General features: G+C 54.4%; 3 protein-coding genes across 4 annotated transcripts; 2 read left to right on the forward strand and 1 right to left on the reverse strand.

Annotated features, from left to right (window-relative positions):
- Positions 1–2,120: 2,120 nt before the first annotated feature.
- Positions 2,121–8,475, reverse strand: Large2 (LARGE xylosyl- and glucuronyltransferase 2). Of its 2 annotated transcripts, XM_021193377.1 has the most exons (15): positions 8,398–8,475; positions 8,159–8,310; positions 7,986–8,083; positions 7,594–7,676; positions 7,248–7,371; positions 6,875–7,046; positions 6,653–6,757; positions 4,860–4,972; positions 4,642–4,767; positions 4,365–4,520; positions 4,112–4,272; positions 3,392–3,670; positions 3,010–3,159; positions 2,718–2,913; positions 2,121–2,582 (listed from the first exon to the last, which is right to left on the reverse strand). In XM_021193377.1, exons 2-15 carry the CDS (start codon positions 8,253–8,255, stop codon positions 2,373–2,375), a joined length of 2,070 nt encoding a protein of 689 aa, XP_021049036.1. In that variant the 5' UTR covers positions 8,256–8,310; positions 8,398–8,475; the 3' UTR covers positions 2,121–2,372. The 2 variants fall into 2 exon arrangements, with proteins under 2 accessions (XP_021049036.1, XP_029392237.1); XM_029536377.1 differs by having other exon boundaries at positions 2,126–2,582; positions 7,986–8,310; positions 8,398–8,460.
- A 4,949-nt stretch (positions 8,476–13,424) lies between these two features.
- Positions 13,425–19,361, forward strand: Pex16 (peroxisomal biogenesis factor 16). The gene is made up of 11 exons (XM_021194032.1): positions 13,425–13,862; positions 14,058–14,093; positions 14,798–14,874; positions 15,722–15,855; positions 15,964–16,064; positions 16,861–16,941; positions 17,064–17,216; positions 17,302–17,374; positions 17,484–17,603; positions 18,638–18,702; positions 19,181–19,361. The coding sequence occupies exons 1-11, from the start codon at positions 13,751–13,753 to the stop codon at positions 19,237–19,239; spliced, it is 1,011 nt and encodes a 336-aa protein (XP_021049691.1). The 5' UTR covers positions 13,425–13,750; the 3' UTR covers positions 19,240–19,361.
- A 1,535-nt stretch (positions 19,362–20,896) lies between these two features.
- On the forward strand, positions 20,897–21,718 carry C3H11orf94 (chromosome 3 C11orf94 homolog). The gene is made up of 3 exons (XM_021192429.2): positions 20,897–21,169; positions 21,320–21,393; positions 21,563–21,718. Exons 1-3 carry the CDS (start codon positions 21,066–21,068, stop codon positions 21,682–21,684), a joined length of 300 nt encoding a protein of 99 aa, XP_021048088.1. The 5' UTR covers positions 20,897–21,065; the 3' UTR covers positions 21,685–21,718.
- The last annotated feature ends 20 nt before the right edge of the window (positions 21,719–21,738 follow it).

Below are 21,738 nucleotides of genomic sequence, written 5' to 3' on the forward strand. Positions count from 1 at the left end.
GGGTGTTAGAGATGCCTGGACTAGTTGGATCTTTGGCAGAGGATCAGAGACCAGCTGCAGGCTAATATCCTGCCTCAGCTCCCCCAACCTGCCAACCCCCTGTTGGACTTGTCTGGGCCCATAGGCTGGGACTTGGCACACACTGCCTACCTGTGACAGGAAGAGGTTGACAAGCCATCAACAATCACTACAGGCCTTTGCTCCAGAAGAGCTGCTGGTGACAGCACGGGACCCAAGCAGCATAGACTCCCATCTTCTGATGCTTGGAAAGGAGTTGCTTTGAGTCACCTGGAGTGAAGTAAAAACTGTAGCCCTGCTCCAAGCCTCCCCTGTGGGCCCTGCCCCTTCCGTCTACTTGCCCTTACCTCTGTCAGCACAAAGCTCCTCTCTGTCCCCTTAGACCTGCGTGTACCTGGGACCACCTGGGACATACACATACGCTGCCCCTCCTGAGCCACCTCCAAGCTCCCATCCTCCCTCCCCTACCTGCGTGTGTTGCTCTTACAGCCACATGTGTAAGGCTCGCTAGCATGGTGGTCACTTTGGGGGGCCTTGGACTGGGAGTCCCCTTGTCCCCAGGTGCAGGCTGGCAGGCGCAGGCTGTAGAGGTCAGCATTATCGCCTTCCTCCCTGAAGGGTCCTCTCTCTCGGAGCCACTGTCCTGTCTGCCTCCGCTGAGCTTGACCAGTTCTCGTTTTTCCCTTGCTTGTCTGGCTTTGGGAGGTAAGGCTGCTGATGGTGCCCTTCAGGAAAGACTCAGAAGCAGTCCCCAAATGGCTTTACCTGAGTGGGGCCTGCCCCTATAGCCAGTAACAGCCACAGGCAGCCTCCAGCCGGCCCCCATCTTAGTGACTGGCATCCTCTTAGGGGCACCTCTCCTGCTGCTGTTTCTTGTCTCATGCCCATCAGGCAGTGGTAAGGGTACATGTGTGCCCAGCACTGCCCAAGCTACTGTGTCTCCAGCTGCCTGTCTACACCTACAGCTGCCTCTCTGCCGCCTCTCTGATGCTTCCTCTTGGGGCTATTGGAGCCTTTTTGACCCTCCCCACCAGCCCCCTCCCTCCAGCTCACAACCTTTAAAAGGTCTCTTCCCTTTAGGCCCTCCTTTGGTATGGACCTTACCTAACTAAAGGGCTGAACTCCTGAGGACATTCCTCCCAGGGCAGGGGTAGGATGGACCAGTGGTCCTTCTCTGGACACTGGGTTCTCCAGACCCCATGGCTTCTGTTGAATGCAAGCTACTTTGCTCTGTGTAAATGACTGTGGACCTTGTCCCAACCCCTCCTCCCAGCACCCCTGGCAGAAAACAGGAGTATCATTTCTCATCCCACCTTCAGCCGGTGCTCCTGGTCAGCTCCTCCCCGAGAAGGAATTGGGTGACCCCCGGGAAGAGTCCGCTGATCCTCCCCAGGGAATGAAGAGTCCCACAGGGCAGCCTCGGCCCCTGCACCCCTCTCCAGTGTTCTTGCTCTTAGCCCAGGGTGAGCTGCAGTCAGGTGGGTGGGCTGAGCAGACCAGAAGTCAGTGAGCTCCATGCATAGAGCCAGCCAGACCCAGTCCTGTCTGTGTCCATGCCCTTTGTGATTTCAGTCTTGGTAGAATTTGTATTTGGAGTTTTGTGCTTCAAAGTTTCTGTTTTGTTTGTTTGGTTTTTGTTTCGAGGGGGTGGGGGGTACAGAGCAGCCGATCAATTTGTATTTATTTATTTTAACATTTTACTAAATAAAGCCAAATGAAGCCTCTCAGCCTCTTGGTGTTGAGTTTGGGGCTGGGGTGGGAAAGCGTGCACAGGAATCCCCACCTCCAGCCAGTGGCCCTCGAGGGGCCAGACAGTCCTGGAACTCTGGCTGGAGTCTCCTCCTGTCAGATGATGCCGGGTGATGCCCTCAGACCCTAAAGAGCCTGTGCTCCCCCAGCCAGAGGACAGAAGCAGAACAAAAACCAAAAGCAAGCGTTTTAAAACTTCATTGTGGGGCTAGACTTTATTGAAATGTCTCAGGAGAAATGGGGAGCTGGGTTGGTCCCCAGCACGTACAAGGTGGCTCACAATCACCTGTGATTCCACTTCCAGGGGATCTAAAGCCCTCTTGCCACATACATACAGGCAAAACACTCACACATAAGATAAAAAATAAAAAATAAAAATTTTATTATATAAGAGAATTAGAACTAGCCCCAAACCAGCTGAGGCAAAGGAGGGCTGGATCCCAGTGTGGAACAGCAGAAGGAACCAGGAACCCCACAGATGCTCCACTTTGCCCCTTCTGACAAAAACTTTAAATAATTTAAATAGCAGGAAGGGTGGGCACCCACCAGGGTTCTCCAGCCTCTACGGGGGATGTGTAAGCCATAACTAGGGCAGCAGGGCAAGCTCAGGCCCGACTCCGGGCCTGCTGCAGGGCAGTGAGGTATTTCAGGGCTGCAGACCCATAGCGCCTTGACAGGTCCTGGTGGAACTCCTCCTTGAGGGACTGGAGACAGTTGCGGTAGGTGGGGCTGGAGCGGAAGCGGGAGATGTCCAGACTTGGAGCGTGGGGCAGGTGGATAGAGAAGGCCTCAGGAAGTACCAGGAATTCATATTCCTGTAAGAATGGGGACAGAAGCCAGGGCTGAACTGGGGAGCCACAATTAAGGCCGAACTGGAAGCTTGTGCCATGCATGACCCACTAGGAAGGAAGGGGCAGGTCACAGCCAGGGCATTAAGGTGCCCTCCTTACCTGAGCATCCAGCTCTATGATGTGGGCCACCTTGTTCCAGCCAAATCCCACAAAGCGAGGATCATAGCGGGGGCAGTCACGGGGTACCACCACGTAGGGCTCATAATCAGCTGACCACTGCACACGGTACGGTGCCTGGGCTTCCCGCCAGCGGGAATAGTCTGTGGACGAGTGACCCTGTGGCCACTCGTGGTACCTGTGTAACAGAATCAGGTAGGAGCAGGTAGTAGGAGTTTGTGAGCTCAGGGTGCCCCAGCATGAGAACAGCAGAGCAGAACGTGGCCTCTCTTACCTAAAGGTGTGAAGGGAGCCGGCATCCAGTAATGTCAACAGCTCTGCCTTAGAGTTTGGGAAGCTGAACCGGTAGTGTAGGGTCTCAAATGCAGGCACCACCAGAGCAGTCTTCCTCCGACTATCCAGCTCCAGCTGCTCGATAGAGGCCCTGGGGAGAGGCGTGTGGACACTCAGCCCAGGGACCTCACCATCCAGGTAGCCTTGCCACATGGAAACCGCTGTTTGAAATAGGACGTTACCTCCATGGCTCGGTAGCAGCCCAAAGAAAAAGGCGTAGTAAGATAAGCCCCGCTTTGTGGAAACCACTGAGCCCCAGAAACAGGTACACGGCGACTGTGATCCTGACCATCATAGCGTATACCCCCACCCTCCAGGCCCACCTGAGGTAGTCGTAGAGGGAGTAGGCAGGCAAGAAGTCAATATCACTGAGGAAGACATAGGGTGTGAGAGCCTGGGCCAAGGCCACATTGCGGAGCTGGTTGACTGGATAGAGAGGACCGTCCCGGTACACTACATGGTAGGCCACATCCTTCCTCACAGAGAGCACTGGCGACGTTTCCACGAAATGAAGGAATTGTTGAGCGTCTTCATCTGTCAGGTACAAGGCCAGGCTCATGGGGCCTGGCCAGTGCCTGCACAGGGCTTCCAGCATCTGCAGCCTGAGGTGAGGTGGGTCATCAGCCCTACGTGGCCACGTGCGCAGAAGCCCAGGGATGGCTGGAACTCTTCCCCAGAGTAAGCTGCTGAAAAGCTCCCTCCTGTGACTAAGCACCTTAGGAGCACACAGAGCTGGTCTTTTAATCCTCACAACTACCCCTAGGTGGGTGCATCTATATTTGACAGCTGAGCAAACTAGAAGCCTGAAGTACGGAAGCTTAGTCATGGTTCTCCAACACTTAACAAGGGCAGGTCTAGGCATCAGAGAGACTTCAAAGCCCAGGCTTTCCCCGCCATATCCAATGTCTCCAACTTCTGGGACCCTCCCAGGGACCAGCAGCTCACTACCACACACCATCAAACTACCAGATAAAATCGTTCTCTCAAATCCTCAGTCTCAAGCCTATGGAGTGCTACCCCGAAGCTACCCTCCACACCCTCACCGGTCCATAGACAGCTGGGCCACCAAGGTGACATCGTGAGGCTGGGGAGGTGGCGGCTGGTGGGGCAGGAAGGTGATGTGCACCCGGTGCACAGTGAGCTGCTGTTGGCGGAACTCAAAGCAGGGCTCTTCCTCATCCAGCTGTGCTAGGGCCTGTTGCAACTGAGCAAGGTTCCAGGAAGGAAAGAATGACATGCCCTTCAGTACAGAGGGACAAGACCTTCCAAACACAAGCCAGCATGGCCCCATCTCACCTGCTCGGCCCCAGGAGGGAACTGGTTGGGGCATCCAAAGAGCTCTCTACGCAGTAGCTTCCCGTCATACCCCAGGAAGGTCAAGTGCAGATTACGGAAGAATTCTGCATGCTTGTTCTTCACTCGAAGCTTCTTTGGTGAATTCCAGTGGATCACCTGGACATTCAGGAGGTATCATCAACAGTCGGTCAGTGTGCCTTGTGCCCCTGCCCCGCCCCGCCCCGCCCCTCCCTCGTGCCCCGCCCCGCCCCACCCCCTCCCTCTCGGTCCTGCTGACTTTGAGGTCAGCTGCTTCCAGGTAGCAGCGCTCAGCCCGAGTGTGGTCTGACAGCTGCACGTTCCAGACGCAGGGCAGGGGGTGCACCAGGTGGGGGTGCTCCTTGATGACCGCATTGAAGATGTCCTAGGCAGTAACAGCCACAGCTCTGCCTTGGAGTTCACATCTCAGTCCCCAGCCCGCCCCTCAGTTCTCTTCCCATAGATCCCCCCCCATACCTGGTCAGCCAATGAAGTGGCCGTCAAAGTGAGCAGCTCTCGTTTAGCTGTCAGCTTCCACAGCCGCTCCCAGCCAGCTTGCTGGAGCCTGTCCAGCCACAGCAGGATCACACCTGCCAGCAGGGAGAGAGGTTGTTGCCATGCCCACCGGGGACATCCGAATCCATCCCGAGTCTTTTGAAATGTTCTTTTTGTAGTATGGGGCAGGGGGAGCCTCTTACATTCAAGACAGCCTACCACTGAACTATACCCGCCAGCCGCTTTTTCAATTTTGAGGAACTAAAGAGATAGATTGATGATTAAGAACACTTGTTGCACTTGGGAGGCAGAGACAGGCGGATTTCTGAGTTCGAGGCCAGCCTGGTCTACAGAGTGAGTTCCAGGACAGCCAGAGCTATACAGAGGAACCCTGTCTCGAAAAAAAAAAAAACAAAACAAAAACAAAAACAAAAAAACACTTGTTGCTCTTGCAGAGGACCCAGGTTCGAGACCCAGAACCCACATAGTGACTCACAGCCCTCGTAACTCATTTCGGAGGATTCGGTGCCCTCTCTGATTTCCATTGGTTGTAGGCATGAATGCAGTGCACATACATACATGCAGACTAAACTTTCATACACATAAATCTTTTTAAAAATATTATTTTGAAATAGGACTTCACTAAGTCTCTCCGACTGGCCTCAGACTTGCCATCTTCCTGCCTCAGCTCCCCAAGACGCAACACCACACCAGTCTGCAAGGTCTGAATTGTACAGGCGGTCACCTAACGGTGCTTTGGCCAACACTATAAAGCATACTCTACAGATGGTACATGATTAAATGAAATAAAAAGTTAGCCGGGCGTGGTGGCGCACGCCTTTAATCCCAGCACTTGGGACGCAGAGGCAGGCGGATTTCTGAGTTCGAGGCCAGCCTGGTCTACAAAGTGAGTTCCAGGACAGCCAAGGCTATACAGAGAAACCCTGTCTCGAAAAACCAAAAAAAGAAAAAGAAAAAAAAGAAAAAATAAGAAATAAAAAGTCACCAGCTAACGCTGGGGTGTCATGCATAAAGCCCTGGCTTATGGCCCCTGCTTGGCATAAACTAGGGAGCATATACCTGTGTCCCAGCACTGGGGAGACAGAGGCAGGAGGATCAGAAGTTCAAGGCCATCCTCGGGTACATAGCTAAGTTCAAAGACAGACTGGATGCATGGATCCTTGTCAGACAGACCAACCTACTTCCACCTGGTACGTTTCCTCCTGCCTTTTCCAGTCTCAGCTCTACAGACACTTGCCATTGAACTACAGTTGCTTGTCTATAAGTAGGCACTCAACCCAGTAACACGCCTGGTGTTCCCAGGCCACACCACAGCCTGGAGAAAAGAAGGCTAGCCCATCTGGGTGCATGTAAACACACCCTCTGGTGTTTGCACAGCAACAAAATTGCCTAATGGCAAATCCCTCAGAATATGTCCAAACTGTTAACACAGGACTATATTTTCTGATGGTTCAGACGCAATGGCCCATAATTCCCTTGGGTAGAGAGGAGCTGTATATACTCCTCAACTCACAGAAACCTCCCCACGTCAGGGTTATCTCAACTCTTCCCATTATATGGATGGGAAAACAGAGTCTCAAAGGGAACAAAGAGCGGGCACCACCATTTGGTACAAACACAAAAGGTGGGTGAGTTCTCTTCACACACAGTCTGGTCCAAAGCACTCTTTTGAGAGGGCTTCCTAGCATTCTGTGCCCACCCCACCCCTGAGGCCCACAGCCCACCCGATCCTGCCTCCCTCACCACTGTCCCACCTGTGTTAAATCCCCTGCCCAAGGCAGGCCAGGGCCTATGGTTCTTCCAGAGGTTGCCCAGGTACCAGTCGCTCTGGTTCTCCACGAGACCGACCACCTGCTTGTCTGGGAGGGGAGAGTGGGAGGGAGCTGCCTGGGGCTCTGGGCTCTGGGCTCATCCAGAGCAGTGGCCTGGGGAAGCTGGGGAAGGGGCAGACTAGGGCAGGGTTGCAGGTGTCTCACCAGAAAAACGACCAAAGAGTGCCCAGAGCTCCACAATGTCAGAGGAGAAAGTGACGTCGGTATCCAGGACGATGACGCGGGCCAGGCTGGGAGGCAGGATGCTGGGAAGTACTAGCTTCATTAGCCCATAGAGGCCAGAGTAGTGCTTGTTGGGAATCCAGGAGACCAGGGGCTGTCCAGAGTAGGGGGACAGAGAACATAGCAAGTGGCACAGCTGGACGCAGCCATCGCCCCCGCCCCCAAAGGATGAAAGATTTCAGCTCCAGGAGGTCTGATAGGACAGAGTCTCTCCTCTCCCACCACCCACTGCTGGAAGGAAAAAGAGGGTGGGCCTGGCTGGGCAGGAGCGCGGAGGGGGAAGACTCCTTCCTGCCTTGAGTTCTTCTGCATCATAGAAGCTGACCACCACAGCTGGCACCATCCATGTTCGGAAGAGCGTCTCCAGGATGTTTCTGGCTATGGCATCCGTTATCAGGTGGAGGTGCAGCGGATTTTTCCTTTTGGGTGGAGAAAGTTAGCCTGGCAGGGCTGTGCAGGAACAATACAGGATTTTCCCCACAGGAGGAAGCCCTGTCTCCTACAAGGAGCTCTTGAGAATGTTCTGATGTCCCCCTTCCTAAGAAAGGAAACTTCAGTTTTCTCAGCGTAGATGAGGAAACTCAGAACAGTGGTGCTTTGTTATGGGCAGGCTTTTGAGCCTCATCCAGGCCTGTCTGTACCTGTAGAATAGCAGGGACTTCATTAGGGTAATGATCTCTCGGCTGGAGTTGTATCCGGCACACACCATAGCCACATGCAACATCTGGGGAGGGGACACCAAAGTCAGCAGCGGCCTTCAACTTCTACTAGCTAGCTTAGCCATCATGGTCTAGAAGAGTGTAGCTCCACCTGGCATCCGAGCGGAGGTGGGGATGGGGGGAAAGGGTGCCTAGATGCAACCCCTCAATTTCATAAGTGGGGAATCAGAACAGGAGTGGAGGGCGTGCGTTGCAAGCGTCCTCAGGTATCCCATCTGGGTAGCCAGATGTCAGATGCTGTGGTTCCCACAAATGCCCAGATGGTTGGACTGGGGGCCAGGAACCTCAGGGATGGCAGCACTTGGCACAACTACCTCGCACTTGGGTGGCAGTAGATGCTGCGGGCTGGAGGAGGAGCGGTTGCGACTCCCGTACGGGTCTTCATCGAGGGTAGCAGTTGTGCCTAGTCCATCTGAAAAGACACGTGGCGTGAGCAGGCAGCGATCACACAGGGTCCCTTCTTCCCCTGCCCAGCTCGGGCGCTTACACTCCGGGTCCCGGCCGAACAGGAAGAAGCCAACCACTAGCAACAGCAGCAGCAGCACGGCGGCCCCCATTGCCCGGGGGCGCCCTCGGGGCAGCATGACTGTGGGACTCAGGGTGGGGCGCGACCCCGGGCTGCGGGCTCCATCACCGACCCTGCGGACCAAGAACCATAGCAAGATGAGCACTGGGCCGCGGGGCCCGACGGCTGCTCGCCCTGCTGTGCGCAGCAGCCGGCCTCACCTGCTCCAGTGGCTCTGGGAAGGCCCTGTTCCTCGTTCCTCCTGCGACCGCCCTGCAGTCAGGTCCCGGACAGAATCGCGAACTAGCCCCGCCCCCAACCTGGGCTCAGGTTTCACCTTTGCTTGGCTGAGCTGGAAGAGGCGGGGAGACCCCCGGCAGGGCCCCGCCCCTGCACCGCACGGTCTGGGAACCTTCAACCCCTTTTAGGGTGGTTTTGCACCGTGGCACGGGGAGGACTGAAGGCCTTAGGGACAGCTACCCAGGGTGGTCCTGTGCCCACTACCTGCAACTTCCTGGCTCTGGGACCCCATTCCTAAGGGGAGGGACCGATGACCCTCAAAGAATTGGCAAACACACCGCGGAAGTCTGGGAAGCTGAGGGTGGTGGGGATGGGATTGGAATGTCCAGCCCAGGGGTTAGGGACACCTGCTCAATTCGACGACAGGAGGCTGGGCCTGCTGGGGACACCTGTAGCCTGCACGCGTCCTCCCTGGCCCTTTGCCCTACCCAGAAGCAGACTGGAAGATGCGGGCACTGTGACCTTTTGAAGGCCACCTCCCCTCTTGCTGGCAAAGAGCCTCGTTGCCGCCAGGGCAGGACCACGCATCTCCCGCCCTTGTCTAGAAAGCTGTGATTGTGGGGGGCTCCAAGGTCTGGATTTCTTCCTCCCTTTTCTCTCCACCCCTCAGCGGGCCTCTGGCACGCCTTTTGCCCTGTAGGGGTGCGGGGAGCTCTGGACTGTGAAGGAGACCCGCCACGGTTGTTTGAGCACAGACTGAGTGCCAGGCCCTGAGCTAAGTGTTTGCCAAGTCTTTACTCAGGTAATCCTCACATTACCCAGAGGACACGAGTTGAGATTGTCCCTGAGGAGTGAAAGGAACCTACCTATAGCCTTTGGCTACTTGCTAAGCAGGCAGCCTTTTACTGCTCCTGTAGGCTCCCTGCTGGGTCGGCTTTCTCTGTCTCCCCTAAGGGTCTTTTACCTCAGGACCTGCCCCCCCCCCCGCCCTTCCTCCTGGAATGTAGTTTTCTCTACATCTCTTACTTATTTTCCCAGGTCCTCAAGGGAGGCCGAAGTTGCCTGTTTGTTCTGGGAGGTAGCCCCCACCTCCCACACGTCCACACACATTCCAGGCGTTCACTGTGTATATGGAAACTGGGTGGGAACTTGGACCTGCCCTTTAAGGTAAGGGCCTCACCAGCAGCTCAAGTTGGGCCTTTTAGCGGGAAGGTCCAGCCGTATATAGGGAGGCAGATTCATAAACAGTAGCCTGGGGTTGGCTCCTCCCTCGAGTGATCTGAATGCCTTTCTCTGGGAGATGGGGATCAGCCTGTAGGTCTTTAGAGGTTGCTATGGAAACCCAAAGCCGCCTCTTGGACTTTTAGGAATGAAGAGAAAACCCTGGTGTGCAGGGCTTTGAGTCCCGGTGCGCCATTGTCATCCTCAGCCTGCTGTGCAGTTGGGATCTGGGTCAGGGGTGGATGAGAGTGGCCCCTCAGCCCAGAGCAATGGTTGTGGGCATCAAAATGTGAAGGAGCACGGAGGGTCACAGGCAGAGCCTAGACCAAGGTAAGTCTTCCATAAAGAGAGCTGAGCCGGTGGGGATACTGCCTCTGTCGATCCCACTCGGGTCACTCATGTGGATCCTGTGGAAACTTCAGCACTGTGGGTGGCAGAAAGATCTGCTGGGCTCTCAGGAAGCCCTTTGAGAGTCTTCAGATGAAAGGAAAACCCAAGTGAGCCTTGTTCTTAGGAGCTGAGACCCTCCCTCCCACCCACCCCCATTTGAGCCAGCTCTTCCCAGGGCTTTACTTTGTGACCTTGGACCTGTCCCGCACCCTCTCTAGGATTCTGCTGTCCTCATCTGGGCCTGTCCAACTGGTCTTTCTTCTCCCCGTGGTTTGGGACACACTGAAGGTGTGAGGACCCAGCACAATTTATCCCTAGGCCTTTGCAGCCCAGCCTTGCCACTAGGTCCAGGCAGGAATCCAAAAGGGAGGGGCCTCCTTTCAGCCTGCCAGGCCTGCGCACACCTCTGCTCTTTGTCTCTGGAGTCTAATCAGCCTCTAGATCTTGAAGAAAGAAAAAAAAAAAAAAAAATTCAGGCAGCTCTGTTGCTGCCGGCCTGGCTGGGCCCAGTCCCCTCTCCTGGAGAGATGGGCTCTTCACTGCTGGGATATGGAGGGGGAGGGGAGGTGGTACCACTCTGTCCTCCGGGCCCTCTCTTTCCTTCCCAGAACAAAAGAGCATCTGATGAAATCTTACATCTAAGTACTTGCCGGCATGTACACACAAGTACAAACACATATGCCTTCAGTTCAGCCGCAGCAGAGGGCTGGCGGAGTGGCCCAAAAGGTAGTAAACTCATTGACTCCTTGAGGCCAATTCCTAAGCCACACTTGCCTCGTCATGTCATGGCTCCTCTGGGCTAGAGGACACTGCTAGAGGCCTTTTGGTCAGGGCTTTGCTACACTACCTAAAATAAGTAGTTGGGCCTCCTTGGGCTTCATCTGTGGAAGAGTTCCCACCAATCGCACAAGGTTGACTAATGACTTACTTTCTCATGGATGTGACAAAAGAAACACCTGGCAGAGTAAGCTTAAGTGGGTATTTATTTTGGTTCACAGTTACAGGGTACAACGCATCCTAGCTGGGAAGCTGAAACCGGAGGCAGCTGGCCACATTGTATCCACAGTCAGGGAACAACTCAAAGGCAGCGCAGGTGCTCGGCTTGCTTTCTCCTTCCTTCCGCTCAGGACTCCACTCCAAGCGATAAGGATACAGACATCCAGACTGAGGCCCCTGGATTCAGTGGTTCTGGGAATACATCCATGGATGTGTTGCCATAAACTCGGAGCTATGCTGCTACAGAGATTCCAAACCCACCAAGCCCACAGCGAAGATTGAGCTATCACAATTGCCAGTAGGGTGAGGAGCACGTGAGGCCTCAGGATAGGGTGAAAAACGACTTCCACAGTTCCCATACCACAGACTCTTCTGAGGCTCACCGCACCTTTCCTTGAATCTTTGCTGACACTGGCACCAGTGGTTGGCAACTATGGGAGCCTGGCTCCACATGGATCAAAGAAAGGGAAGGAAGTGGTGACATGTTGGGACTTCCTGGTGAGTGTGCTGCTTAAACCGCCTGGCTCTGGCTCAGGCATTCCAATCACAACCAGACACAGCAGGTGCTTTGAAAATTAACTTCAATTTGATTTTTTTGTTTGTTCGTTTGGTTTTTTTCGAGACAGGGTTTCTCTGTATGAGACAGGGTTTCTCTGTATCGCCCTGGCCGTCCTGGAACTCACTTTGTAGACCATGCTGGCCTCGAACTCAGAAATCCACCTGCCTCTGCCTCCTGAGTGCTGGGATTAAAGGTGTGCGCCACCACGCCCGGCTCAATTTGATTTTTTAAAACAAAATCTTACTCTAGCCCAGCCGACCCTGGAACTCACTACATGGGAGAGGCTGCCTTTGAAACTGCAGCCACCCTCTTGACTTTGCCTCCCGAGTGCTGGAATTACTTACAGGAATGTGGCACTATGTCCAATTTTTGATTCTAAAATTTATTTCGGGCTGGAGAGAGAACTCAGCGGTTAAGAGCACTGACTGCTCTTCCAGAGGTCCTGAGTTCAATTCCTAGCGATCACATGTTGGCTCACAACCATCTGTAAATGGGATCTGATGCCCTCTTCTGGTGTGTCTGAAGATAGCTACAGTGTACTCATATACATTTATAATAAATAAATCTTAAAAAAATTATTTCATTGTATGCATATGGGTTTTGCCTGCATGTCTTTATTCATGTGTGTGCCTGTAGCGGTAGTAAGAAGGCGTTGAATACCCTAAAACTGGAATTATGTATCGTTGCAAGCCATCATGTCAGTCCTCCTCAAGAACAAGTGGTCTTTTACTTCAAAGTATCTCTCCAGCATCATGCCCAGTTTTTTAAAAGATTTTTAAAATGAGACAGGATTTCTCTGTGTAGCCCTGGCTGTCCTGGAACTCACTCTGTAGACCAGGCTGGCCTCGAACTCAGAAATCTGCCTGCCTCTGCCTCCCAAGTGCTGGGATTAAAGGCGTGAGCCACCATTGCCCAGCTAAACAAGCATTTCTTAATCTCTGAATCCATTTCTCCAGATCTCTAATGAGAATTTTTATTAATTGTGCAAAACAATGTGCTTTGCCTCTTGTGCTGGCCCTTTGGAGGCAGATGTAGGCAGGTCTCTATGCATTTGAGGCCAGCCAGGGGTTCACAGTGAGATCCTGTCTCAAAACATGCAAACCAAAGTAATGAGCTTCATTATGACATTTTCGTATATGCACGTAATATAGTGGATGGGCGTAACTGGGCATATTCTTTGTATACCATAAATTCGCGGGCGGAGTCCGCAATGGCGCAGATTTGCCAAGCCCCCTCTTCCCACAGCCAATCAACTGCTTCCCAGGAGGGGTTCCCTCCCTCCATTTCTGCAGCACCTTGACTCTAGCAGCATTGCAGCTCAGTTCAGGAATGGATCCTTAGGAGTTTCCACCAACCCTTGGAGGCCAGCTGAGAGCCTGGAGGTGCATCCAAGGGCCAGAAAACGATGGGATTCATTCCGAGTTCAAGGTCCAAATCGGGCCCAAGTAATTTTGTAGATAAGGGAACCCGAGGTGCAGATCAGGGAAGCTAATGCACAGGGTCGTCCCTAAACGGAGAGCAGAAGGATAGGCCAGGGCATTCTCCAAGGAGGTAGTCATCGAGTACGGGTTTTGGGGGTCCACGTGTTCTGAAGGAGCTGGAGCCGAAGCCACTGTTCTAAATCTGCTGGTTAGGTTTGCCCCAGTTTTCCCGACACTGGTTTTTGTGAAAAAACTGGAGACTGGCGGCTGCTGAGACCTATTTACGACAGTTTCAAGGTTCCCCGTGCCTTAAATCCCAAATTCTGCTTCCCGACCCTCCCGTTCGAGCTCTCGGCGATCGGCTGAGAAAGTCTGAGGCGTCGCAGTACCTTCTCTAGGATGAACTGTTCAGCCTGCCGGCAAGTTGTAACTACGCAGGCGCCAAGACAGCCAACCAAAGGAGGCTGCAGGTCGGGTGCCGGAGGTTCTAGGGAGCTTCAGGGCGGAGAGAGAAGGAGCCAATGGCTGGAAGGAGGGAGGGTGGGAGCTCCCGGTCGCGGGGAGGAGGCGCTAGAGATGGGGTGAAAGGGCGTTCAGGGGCTCCGCGCGTCTAAGTCGTCCTGGGCTGCGGAAGTTGAGCAACCGGGAGGCGGGCTTAGGGCCGGAAGCAGGAAGGAGGGCTCAGGGCGCAGGGCGCCGCTACCAGCCTTGCTGTCGGCCGGTGGGACTGTCGGTGGCCAGAGCAGGATGGAGAAGCTGCGGCTCCTGAGCCTCCGCTACCAGGAGTACGTGACTCGTCATCCAGCCGCCACGGCCCAGCTGGAGACGGCTGTGCGGGGCCTCAGTTACCTGCTGGCAGGTGCCACACTGACCTTTGACCCATTTCTTGGGGACTCTGACCCAGGAGCCCTGTGGCCCTTTACCTGCTGACCCAGGGTAGTGGTCGCGGTGCTTCAGTTCTGTCTAGGTCCCTGTGGCGTAGAGGAAACTAGAGAATCAAAAGCCGCGGGGTAAAACAGACGCTCACCAACGCCTTCTATCCCTTCTTCCCTAGGTCGCTTCTCCGATTCACACGAGCTGTCCGAGCTGGGTGAGTTGGACTCTGGGCTGGGGAGGGAGAAGGCTTCCAGAGGAACCTTGACTGAAGGTCCTGAGCTTCCCTCTAGATCCGCTGTCCATTGTCCAAGACACTTGGTGTCCCCAGAGTCGGGCGACCTGTGAGAGCTTTGACTGGCTCCTCGCTCCCGGTTTTGCTTAGGATTAAGCAACTTTCCCGACCTTGCTAGTTCATCAGACCTATGAGTATGAGAAGGGCGCTGTTGTTCTGTCTAGCTGAGGGAGTAAAAGTTCAGGAAAGTCCTTGATGCCAGCACCGGTATTCAAATGCCCCGACCTCCCTGCTGTAAGGGCAGTGCTTGCTTAGTGGGGGTAGTGAAGATCATGAAAGAATGAGGGAGATTTTGAAAGGTAGGTGTGATGTAGCCCTTCAGGGGGGACCATCTGAAGAGAGCAAAGGTGAGGTGGTGGGGCCACACACTTGGCTGTTTGGAATGTGACAGCTCAGTAACCAGTGCTGCCCTGCAGAGCAAGGGCTGGCTTGTCACTCCCATCAGCCCATTTCTTACCGGCTCAGATGTCATCCTGGAGAGAAGGGATCTGAGGTAGTGGGTGGAGAGGCTTGTTGGTTTCCTCACAGTCTGTGGGTGGCTGTGATCAGCAGGGTTCTAGGGTAAGGGTGAGGGGGGTGAAGGCCAGGGCAGAGCCAGCCTCTGAAGACCACACTCTGCTTCTCAGTGTACTCCGCCTCGAACCTGCTGGTGCTGCTCAATGACGGGATCCTAAGGAAGGAGCTTCGAAAAAAGTTGCCTGTGGTGAGAACTTTGCCAGGAGCTGAGGGTGGGGAAGCTCAGGGACGTGGGAAGAAAGCAGCAGTGACCAGTGCGTGGTCGTCGTCTCAGAGTGGGAGGCATGGCCACATGAGTCTCAGACCAATTGTTGGTCGTCTCATGCATGAAGTTTCTTTCCTTTAAAAAAACAAAACAAGCCGGGCCTGGTGGTGCAGGCCTTTAATCCCAGCACTCGGGAGGCAGAGGCAGGCGGATTTCTGAGTTCGAGGCCAGCCTGGTCTACCAAGTGAGTTCCAGGACAGCCAGAGCTATACAGAGAAACCCTATCTCAAAAAACCAAACCAAAACAAAACAAAACAAGGCTGGATGTGGTGGCACACGCCTTTAATCCCAGCACTTGGGAGGCAGAGGCAGGCAGATTTCTGAGTTCAAGGCCAGCCTGGTCCACAGAGTGAGTTCCAGGACAGCCAGGGCTACACAGAGAAACCCTGTCTCGAAAAACCAAACTAAATGGGACAGGTGTCTTTTTATTTTAAAAGTTTATTTACTTTACATATATGAGTACACTTTAGCTGTCTTCAGACACACCAGAAAGGGGCATCCGATCCCATTACAGTTGGTTGTGAGCCACCATATGGTTGCTGGAAATTGAACTCAGGACCTCTGGAAGAGCATCTCTCCAGCCCTCATACACGAATTTTTAGAGAGCTACACAGACTCGTCCTGGGCCAGCCAGCCTGGTAGCAGCGGGTTTGGTATTGAACTGAGGCGTTAGGCTTAGAAAGGAGGGAACCCCCCGCCAGGGCAGCCTGCTTCTCCTAAGACTGCAGTTGCGGCTCGAGAAGCTCCCTGACCTCTGGGCTTCTTGCAGTCGCTGTCCCAGCAGAAGTTGCTGACATGGCTGAGTGTACTGGAGTGTGTGGAGGTGTTCATGGAGATGGGGGCTGCCAAGGTTTGGGGCGAAGTAGGCCGTTGGCTCGTCATTGCTCTCATCCAGTTGGCCAAGTAGGTTGGGCTGTGGAGGGCAGGACTGAGGTGGGGTGACCCCGTCCAGCACTGGGGATGCTCAGCAGATTGCTACCTGCTCTCTAACCGCCGTGATCCCCGTCCCAGGGCTGTCCTGCGCATGCTCCTGCTGATCTGGTTCAAGGCCGGCATTCAGACGTCACCCCCCATTGTTCCACTGGACAGGGAGACCCAGGCACAGCCCTTGGGTAAGCTGCTTCTCTCCCAGGAGTGGAGTGGAGCATAGGGCTGCTCTGGGGCTCTGAAGCACATTTCCTGTCAGCTCAGTACTCATTTATTCTATAAGAAAGAAGAAGGCAAGGTTTGGAGAAAATGAGAACTTAAACTTGGGAGTTTATGTTTGAGGTCCTGGCGATCAAATCCAGTGTCTTGTACATGTGAGGCGAGTGCTCTACCACTCACTGAGGTACACTCCCATCCCTGAACTTGGGACATGTGCAAGAGTCCTTTTCTGTTGTGGGCTGCAGGAACTAGGGGTAGCGCATCAGCACAAGGTAGGTGTCCTGCCAAAATTGTCTTGGGCCTGGTTCTGTATCATGAACCGTATCTTCAAAAGGCAGGGTACCTGGCTGCTCTGGGCCCCTCCATCAGCCTCAAGTCTCCCCCCTTATCTTGAAAGGCGACAGTGATGTGCCTTCCACATGAACTTGACCACAAGAGATTGAGAGAATGCAGCCTCATGGTCCTATAGCCCTGACAGATGTTGATGGGCTGGGCCCTCCTATCCTTCCTCCAGTATCTTGGAAGCCTAGGCTCTTGGTTGACTGACTGTGAGTGATGATGGCCTCTTCCTGGGCCAGGGTAGGTTCCAGAGTGCTTCCCTCTATGGAAAGGTTTTTGCCAAACCAGCCTCTTAGTTCAGTGCTGCCTGAGGCCAGGCTCTTGGGTTCTGGTAGATCCTCAAGCATTCACTGCACACATGTTCTCTGCGGGCTCTGCTAGGAATGTGTCCCTCTAATGTTATGCCCTGTCTATGCCTGCTAGATGGTGACCACAATCTGGGCAGCCAGGAGCCATCATATGTGGGGAAACGGTCACACAGAGTGGTGCGAACCCTGCAGAACAGTAAGTGGAAGATGTAGCTGGACTGGGCACCTAGGTGCTGAGGTCAGTGTGAGCCCGTGGGACTGGCTTTTGTCATCACCCACTCTGGCTCCAGGCTCACTGCCCTTGTCCTTATGTTCTAGGCCCATCCCTGCACTCACGGTACTGGGGAGCCCCTCAGCAGCGGGAGATTCGGCAGAAACAGCGGCAGGAGGAGCTGAGCACGCCCCCAACACCTCTGGGGTTGCAGGAGACCATTGCAGAGTCTTTGTACATCGCCCGGCCCCTGCTGCACTGTATCCTTAGCTGTGCTGGAGGCGGGCTGGGGAGGAGCTGAGCTGGACCCCGCACTGCAGATATCCTTGACATCTTGACCGTCAGTGCTCAGCCTGGGCTTATGGGGTCAGCGATCGTGGACACCCTGGCTACTGTCTGGCGTGGTAGATATGACTAGGTGAGAGTGGGTGAGGATATGGAGTCCCATGGGGCTCTCTGCCTGCTGTGTGGCTTTTTCCTTCTCAGAGTCATAGGTCATCCTTGTCCCTATGTCCCTTCCCCTATAGCCTGAGTCTCCTGAGTGACAGGAAGAACTTGACCCGGAGGGAGCGGCTGGAACTGAGGCGCCGCACAATCCTGCTGCTGTACTACCTGTTGCGCTCACCATTCTATGACCGCTTCTCTGAGTAAGGACGGCCTTCCTCCCATCACCAGGGTCCTCCTTGCTGCACGGAGGGACAGGCCAGTGTGAGCTTGCGTACTTGGTATTGAGAGACTGCTGACAGCAGAGTACAAGATCTGCAAGGCACAGTAGGTGCAGACCGCCCCTCTCCAGTTCTTTTCTCCATGGGACATTCACTTCTCAGAGCAGGCGCTATGCTTCAAAGGGCAACTGGGCAACTAAGCAGGCCCCAACTAGGCTGTTACTGCTGGGCCCATCCCACACTGATCACTTTTGAGGATCAGAGCCCCTGCATTAGCCAGAGAAATCTCTGAAAAAGGCCTGCCGGGACTCTATGATGTATGGTGGGATGTCTAAGCAGGACCTGGGCTCATGTCCTTACCTGTAAACAGGGACAGTGATGGTGCCCGGCTGATAGATTGTATAGCATGTGGTAACTGAATGTGTTTGCCTGTGCTTGATATATAATGACATGGTGAATGTTAGGTCTTGTCCCCCCAGGACTGCTGGGGGTGAAGCCACAGGCCTCATGTTAAGCGAGTGTTCTCCCCCTGAACCACACCTCCAACCCACACATGTTCTTTGAGTATTCCCGCCCCAAGTTCTCCTGAGGGAAGTCCTATCTTAAACAAGCCTCTCTTTGAGGCAGAGGGGACCTTCTTAGCATTGTCCCTTTCCCAGACCCCTGCCTACTCTGAGCATTGGCTTGTGAGGTTTCTGTGTAACCAGCTTCCTTCCTTCTGGAAACTTCCAGGGTACAGACTCTGAGTGGCCCCTAGGAATACCAATGGTAGGAAGGTAGAAAAGAGGAGAGGGGAGGGGTGTGAGTGACACCTGCCAGCTGACAAGCTGACGGCTGGGAACAAGGGGTGCAGCTGTGGACAGATGGAGTGCCGGTGGTCTAGCCTTATGTTGGGTCCATCCTAGTCCCTTGTTTTCTGAGATGGCTGGTGGCTTGGTAAAGGCCTTTAGCTCCTGGTGAGCAGGGAGCCGCCCTGCCTGCCCGCCCCTCAGCCTGCTGTTCTTTTCCCCAATCAGAGCCAAGATCCTCTTCTTGCTCCAGCTGCTTACAGACCACATCCCTGGCGTGGGTCTGGTGGCAAGTAAGTGTGGAAGGACAATGTGGTTGTGGGACGCCCCTGAGGCACAAAGGGCCCGTTTTAATGTTTGTTCTGTCCTTTTTTGGTTTGATTAATGGGCAGTCAGGAGTGAACCTGAAATCAGTACTGGGAGGTAACAGTGCCAGGGCCTTAGGTGAGGCTGTGGCCAGAATTGTGTCTGCGTAGGATTATTAGGCCATATCAGGTTGGCAAGCCTCTTCCTGCCTTTGGGACCTGCATATTTGGAGGCAGACTTATCTGGGAAGGCAAGGAGGGGCCTTGGGGCTTGCCTGGGTACCCAGCCATAAAGGAAGACATGCTGAGCATGCTCCCTGGCAACCTGGGATCCTTGTCTGTGACCCAATCTCCAGTATAGCCTCAGAGGCAGGAGATGCAGCAGGAGGTGTGTTCGTGAGCTGCTCTGATGGTGGCAGTGTCAGAAAAGGGCTCCTCTAACCACCTCCCCTTCCCTCCATTGCAGGGCCGCTCATGGACTACTTGCCCTCCTGGCAGAAAATCTATTTCTACAGTTGGGGCTGACAGCCATGCAGAAGCTGGGGCAGAGGGCCATGTGCTGTGCTCTGCTGCCATGGGCAGGGACTCTCAGCCCTCCAGTCCCCCCAGGCCCCTCTTCTCTAATAAACCTGACTCTGGTAGTGTCCCGCATGTGGCTCTGTGTCGTCAGCAGCTCCTCTCCTGTAGCTCTGCTCTTCGGCCCCAGTCATCGCAGCTGTTCCTCTTCATACCATCCTGGAAGGAAGCCACTGCCGTCTGCTCCTCGTCACTAGGCAGGAGGTCTCCATCAGGCCCAGGGAGCTGCTGTGGCTTAGCCTTCTCCAGCATGGGTCACTGTTTGCTTAGCTGCCTGACTAGATGCTTCCATCTCACTGGTCCCTGGTAAAGACGAGCTGAACTGGGCCATGGATTACCGTAGTAACATTCCTGTAGCCAGGGCCTCCGTTTATCCTTTCCCCTGCAGGGCTGACCAGCAAGCCCTAGGAGACGCTCTTTTCTACAGCAGGAGATAGAGTGTGACCCTGAGTCTGAGGAAATGGGCAGAGGCTGGGGGTGTTCTGGAGTTTCCCTCCGGGACACTTCCCTACAGGCTGACTGGCTGAGGAAGACTGAGATTGCTGGAGCCGTGCCAGCTACTTGGAGAAGACAGAGGAGGGTCTGACAGACTGTGGGTCTCAACTCCTCATTCCTTGTCCTTTGCTCTCTTCCTCTGCCCTTTCCTTTTAGACAAGAGACGCGTGGACCTCTAAGTCAATGGCAATCTCATTGTGGGACCATAGGGCTAAGCTGTCACACCTACCTCCTGTCCTTGTGTGGACTGTTGCCAGCAGTGCTGCCAATGGCCTTTGGAGAGCACTGTCTGCACCTGTCACTCAGGTCTCCCCTCATCCAAGATGCCCTCATAGTCCCAGCCTTAACCTGACATGCTTGTTACATGACTCAGAGACCCACAGATGCCTGCTGTGAACCAGGGCAGTGAGAAGGACAGTTTGTCTGTTTGTTGGCTCTGGAACCTGTGACCCTCTGCTTAGCCTGACAGGCGTCCTCTGGGTGCTTACACTGTAGTGGGCTTAGGTGCCATGCAAGGCATAGTTCCAGCCCCACAGGTCCTGACTACCAGAGGAAATCCATGTCCATACGCTGCTGGGATCTTGGAGATGGAAGCAGTGTCAGGCAGCACAGTGGCGGGTGCCTCCTGCAGTGATAGCAGAGGAGAGCCAAGCTTCCCATCAGGCTGTGAACCAAAACCCAGCACAGTCTTGGCATTTTGGAGCTGGGTAGAGACTCAGCCACCAAGTTACACTAGCCCATAGCCATTGTAGACGGTGACTGGAATCTGGGTGGATCTCACTGAAGTGCTGTGCTGTAAGGGCAGAGGACTGGGTGGCCTGAGGCCCCAGGGAAGGTCTGGTGTCATATACTTGGTATGGTGGGCAGTGGGGAAAGGAACTGTTGACCATATCTTTAGCACTTCATGGTGAATGGGTCAGTGGGCAGAGAAGAAAGTGCATGGGTACTCTTGACAATCGGGTATGACATGGGAGAGGCTCAACCAAGGTACTGGGATGGGAGACAGATAATCCCAGAAGACCATGGGGACGCCATGTGGGTATGGAGGACTGTGGTGGCATCCAGTAGTCTAGAGTGATGGACAGGGCTTTGGAGTTGGATAGTAAGGAACTGCAGGTCCCTAGAACTGAAGGGAGGTGTGTCCTGGCAGGGACATGTGTGGTAGTGCTGATGTTGAACCCTGGAATTAATGTCCTTTGTGAGGTGGCCCTGAGAACTGGCACCAGGTTCTGTCGAGCTGGGGGAGGGGCAGGTAGCCCCCACAGCAGGGACTGGAGACGATGGTTCTCGCCATGCTTGGGGCTCTGTACCCCAGGGCTGGGCTCAGTCTCTTCCTTTTTTACCTCATCCTGGCAGGCGCACTCCTTCGACCTCAGCCCCAGAGGTAAGGCTAGAGCCTCAGGGCCTAGAAGACTCTGGAAGGGGCTGACCATTATTCTGGGAAGGGTTAGTTCATGAAGTCTTCACCTTGGACTGTCCCTCACAAAGAAGTGGCCTTTTGGGTTAGGGCTCAGCACAGCAATATTTCCCATAGGTCTCAGCAATCTGTTCCGGAGGAATTTTCAGCCCCGCTGGAACTGTTGCAGCCTCTCTCAGGCCTGGTGGATGGTAGGGTGGTATTCCTCTCCCCTCCCCCACCCTGCATAGCAGGTACCCCTAGAGGACCCCTAGGGCTAAGCCCTACTTCTCCAACTCCCAGACTGCCTCTTGAGAGCTGGCTGTAGCCCCACTCCCCATCAGCAGTATTTCTTTCCACCCTTCCCTCTTCTCTCTTTAGACTATGGGCTCAGACCCAGGCACCCAAGGCCAGGCGGGCCCCGACCCCTTCTCTCCCAGGCCCAGCAGCGCAAGCGGGACGGGCCCAACATCGCTGACTATTACTATGATGTGAACCTCTGATGGGAACCCCGCATAAAGCTATTCTGGGCAGCAAGTGCTTGGCTCCATAGCCTG

This window comes from Mus pahari, chromosome 3 (genome assembly GCF_900095145.1).
Source record: "Mus pahari chromosome 3, PAHARI_EIJ_v1.1, whole genome shotgun sequence".
In the NCBI taxonomy this organism is placed as follows: Eukaryota; Metazoa; Chordata; class Mammalia; order Rodentia; family Muridae; genus Mus; species Mus pahari.